Source organism: Protomyctophum bolini (genome assembly GCF_963924005.1).
Source record: "Protomyctophum bolini genome assembly, chromosome: 3".
Classification (NCBI taxonomy): Eukaryota; Metazoa; Chordata; class Actinopteri; order Myctophiformes; family Myctophidae; genus Protomyctophum; species Protomyctophum bolini.
Genome location: NC_137864.1, coordinates 15706575 through 15711574, shown reverse-complemented (window position 1 = coordinate 15711574; position 5000 = coordinate 15706575). Strand labels below are relative to the sequence as shown.

Sequence of the window (5000 nt, the reverse complement as noted above, 5' to 3'; positions counted from 1 at the left end):
GTACCTGTATAGACTAGTATGTGGTGGGTGTACCTGTATAGAACAGAGACTAGTATGTGGTGGGTGTACCTGTATAGAACAGAGACTAGTATGTGGTGGGGGTACCTGTATAGAACAGAGACTAGTATGTGGTGGGTGTACCTGTATAGAACAGAGACTAGTATGTGGTGGGGGTACCTGTATAGAACAGAGACTAGTATGTGGTGGGGGTACCTGTATAGAACAGAGACTAGTATGTGGTGGGTGTACCTGTATAGAACAGAGACTAGTATGTGGTGGGGGTACCTGTATAGAACAGAGACTAGTATGTGGTGGGGGTACCTGTATAGAACAGAGACTAGTATGTGGTGGGTGTACCTGTATAGAACAGAGACTAGTATGTGGTGGGTGTACCTGTATAGAACAGAGACTAGTATGTGGTGGGTGTACCTGTATAGAACAGAGACTAGTATGTGGTGGGTGTACCTGTATAGACTAGTATGTGGTGGGGGTACCTGTATAGAACAGAGACTAGTATGTGGTGGGTGTACCTGTATAGACTAGTATGTGGTGGGTGTACCTGTATAGAACAGAGACTAGTATGTGGTGGGTGTACCTGTATAGAACAGAGACTAGTATGTGGTGGGTGTACCTGTATAGACTAGTATGTGGTGGGTGTACCTGTATAGAACAGAGACTAGTATGTGGTGGGTGTACCTGTATAGAACAGAGACTAGTATGTGGTGGGTGTACCTGTATAGAACAGAGACTAGTATGTGGTGGGTGTACCTGTATAGACTAGTATGTGGTGGGGGTACCTGTATAGAACAGAGACTAGTATGTGGTGGGTGTACCTGTATAGAACAGAGACTAGTATGTGGTGGGGGTACCTGTATAGAACAGAGACTAGTATGTGGTGGGTGTACCTGTATAGACTAGTATGTGGTGGGTGTACCTGTATAGAACAGAGACTAGTATGTGGTGGGGGTACCTGTATAGAACAGAGACTAGTATGTGGTGGGTGTACCTGTATAGAACAGAGACTAGTATGTGGTGGGTGTACCTGTATAGACTAGTATGTGGTGGGTGTACCTGTATAGAACAGAGACTAGTATGTGGTGGGGGTACCTGTATAGAACAGAGACTAGTATGTGGTGGGGGTACCTGTATAGAACAGAGACTAGTATGTGGTGGGGGTACCTGTATAGAACAGAGACTAGTATGTGGTGGGTGTACCTGTATAGAACAGAGACTAGTATGTGGTGGGTGTACCTGTATAGAACAGAGACTAGTATGTGGTGGGGGTACCTGTATAGAACAGAGACTAGTATGTGGTGGGGGTACCTGTATAGAACAGAGACTAGTATGTGGTGGGTGTACCTGTATAGAACAGAGACTAGTATGTGGTGGGTGTACCTGTATAGAACAGAGACTAGTATGTGGTGGGTGTACCTGTATAGACTAGTATGTGGTGGGTGTACCTGTATAGACTAGTATGTGGTGGGGGTACCTGTATAGAACAGAGACTAGTATGTGGTGGGTGTACCTGTATAGACTAGTATGTGGTGGGTGTACCTGTATAGAACAGAGACTAGTATGTGGTGGGGGTACCTGTATAGAACAGAGACTAGTATGTGGTGGGTGTACCTGTATAGAACAGAGACTAGTATGTGGTGGGTGTACCTGTATAGACTAGTATGTGGTGGGTGTACCTGTATAGAACAGAGACTAGTATGTGGTGGGGGTACCTGTATAGAACAGAGACTAGTATGTGGTGGGGGTACCTGTATAGAACAGAGACTAGTATGTGGTGGGGGTACCTGTATAGAACAGAGACTAGTATGTGGTGGGTGTACCTGTATAGAACAGAGACTAGTATGTGGTGGGTGTACCTGTATAGAACAGAGACTAGTATGTGGTGGGGGTACCTGTATAGAACAGAGACTAGTATGTGGTGGGGGTACCTGTATAGAACAGAGACTAGTATGTGGTGGGTGTACCTGTATAGAACAGAGACTAGTATGTGGTGGGTGTACCTGTATAGAACAGAGACTAGTATGTGGTGGGGGTACCTGTATAGAACAGAGACTAGTATGTGGTGGGGGTACCTGTATAGAACAGAGACTAGTATGTGGTGGGTGTACCTGTATAGAACAGAGACTAGTATGTGGTGGGTGTACCTGTATAGAACAGAGACTAGTATGTGGTGGGTGTACCTGTATAGAACAGAGACTAGTATGTGGTGGGGGTACCTGTATAGAACAGAGACTAGTATGTGGTGGGGGTACCTGTATAGAACAGAGACTAGTATGTGGTGGGTGTACCTGTATAGAACAGAGACTAGTATGTGGTGGGGGTACCTGTATAGAACAGAGACTAGTATGTGGTGGGTGTACCTGTATAGAACAGAGACTAGTATGTGGTGGGTGTACCTGTATAGAACAGAGACTAGTATGTGGTGGGTGTACCTGTATAGACTAGTATGTGGTGGGTGTACCTGTATAGACTAGTATGTGGTGGGTGTACCTGTATAGACTAGTATGTGGTGGGTGTACCTGTATAGAACAGAGACTAGTATGTGGTGGGGGTACCTGTATAGACTAGTATGTGGTGGGTGTACCTGTATAGACTAGTATGTGGTGGGTGTACCTGTATAGAACAGAGACTAGTATGTGGTGGGTGTACCTGTATAGAACAGAGACTAGTATGTGGTGGGGGTACCTGTATACACTAGTATGTGGTGGGGGTACCTGTATAGACTAGTATGTGGTGGGTGTACCTGTATAGAACAGAGACTAGTATGTGGTGGGTGTACCTGTATAGAACAGAGACTAGTATGTGGTGGGGGTACCTGTATACACTAGTATGTGGTGGGTGTACCTGTATAGACTAGTATGTGGTGGGTGTACCTGTATAGACTAGTATGTGGTGGGTGTACCTGTATAGACTAGTATGTGGTGGGTGTACCTGTATAGAACAGAGACTAGTATGTGGTGGGTGTACCTGTATAGACTAGTATGTGGTGGGGGTACCTGTATAGAACAGAGACTAGTATGTGGTGGGTGTACCTGTATAGAACAGAGACTAGTATGTGGTGGGTGTACCTGTATAGAACAGAGACTAGTATGTGGTGGGGGTACCTGTATACACTAGTATGTGGTGGGTGTACCTGTATAGAACAGAGACTAGTATGTGGTGGGTGTACCTGTATAGACTAGTATGTGGTGGGTGTACCTGTATAGACTAGTATGTGGTGGGGGTACCTGTATAGAACAGAGACTAGTATGTGGTGGGTGTACCTGTATAGAACAGAGACTAGTATGTGGTGGGTGTACCTGTATAGAACAGAGACTAGTATGTGGTGGGTGTACCTGTATAGAACAGAGACTAGTATGTGGTGGGTGTACCTGTATAGAACAGAGACTAGTATGTGGTGGGGGTACCTGTATAGAACAGAGACTAGTATGTGGTGGGTGTACCTGTATAGAACAGAGACTAGTATGTGGTGGGGGTACCTGTATAGAACAGAGACTAGTATGTGGTGGGTGTACCTGTATAGACTAGTATGTGGTGGGTGTACCTGTATAGAACAGAGACTAGTATGTGGTGGGTGTACCTGTATAGAACAGAGACTAGTATGTGGTGGGGGTACCTGTATAGAACAGAGACTAGTATGTGGTGGGTGTACCTGTATAGAACAGAGACTAGTATGTGGTGGGGGTACCTGTATAGAACAGAGACTAGTATGTGGTGGGGGTACCTGTATAGAACAGAGACTAGTATGTGGTGGGGGTACCTGTATAGAACAGAGGGGGGGTACCTGTATAGAACAGAGACTAGTATGTGGTGGGTGTACCTGTATAGAACAGAGACTAGTATGTGGTGGGTGTACCTGTATAGAACAGAGACTAGTATGTGGTGGGGGTACCTGTATAGACTAGTATGTGGTGGGGGTACCTGTATATAACAGAGGGGGGGTACCTGTATATAGCAGAGGGGGGGTACCTGTATATAGCAGAGGGGGGGTACCTGTATATAACAGAGGGGGGGTACCTGTATATAGCAGAGGGGGGGTACCTGTATATAGCAGAGGGGGGGTAGGATCCCGTGTCGTAGCTGACTCGGAGGCGACCTCTGTACAGCTCCATGGCGATGTGGTCGTTGTCACCTTTGTACAGCAGCACGCCACTGTCCTCGTCCGTGGCGATCTGAACCACAAGGTGACATTATTCCGTCAGCGCTGTTGTTCATGGTGTCGTGTAATTGTTCATGTACGCGTGACGTACGGCACCGCGCACAAACAATTTCCTGGTCCTCTCAAGATATATTTTTTAACTCTATGGTTTTATAGTTACATTTATCATTAGATTGGGGCTTGATTTATACTTATTTGTATTTATAAACTACAGGCTACATTCATAAAATTACCGTCCTAAACCATTTACATCCTAAGTGAGTTGTTTTCGCAAATAATCATTTGAGCCACAGACCACCATTTGATAATATTTATCCAATTCCATGCTGAATTGATGTGGCACCATAGGAGAGATAACAGGCAAATGATCAAAATAACAATTCTTCCACCTTCTCCAATAGAGCACCGAAGTCTGACGTCACTTTCAGTAGAGTGCGTCAGTCCCCAGGTTCATGTATTTGTTTAGTTGCATTGAAATAGGAGGATTTTTAGATTGCTTCATATAAGAACTGTGTTTGAAAAATAGACATGTCACCCCGGCCGCTTCACTCATATGGATATGAAGAATCAACTGACTGAGAGAAAACGCTAATGTTACTGCTGCTGAATTAGTTCGATTTTCGCTAGAAGCAGACTGTATCATATATGAGTGACTGACTGTTGCAAACGATACAGAGACACCTCCCTGACAATAACGCCGAGACAGCTTGTTTATTTTTGGACCACAACGCTTATAGTAGACGATATTAAGATCACCCCATGTTATTCTCCATAGAGAAATTACTTCCGCGAACCAGGGGAATCGAAGGGATGAGCGAGTTACGTC

General features: G+C 45.2%; 1 protein-coding gene across 1 annotated transcript in view; it reads right to left on the bottom strand.

The window, feature by feature from the left end:
* Positions 1-5000, bottom strand: part of slit2 (slit homolog 2) — a gene marked incomplete at its 5' end in the record, with an annotated part of 46378 nt that overhangs the window by 7086 nt on the left and 34292 nt on the right. Inside the window, 1 exon segment of the mRNA XM_080758917.1 lies at positions 4057-4187. Coding sequence (XP_080615043.1) covers positions 4057-4187 — 131 coding nt within the window.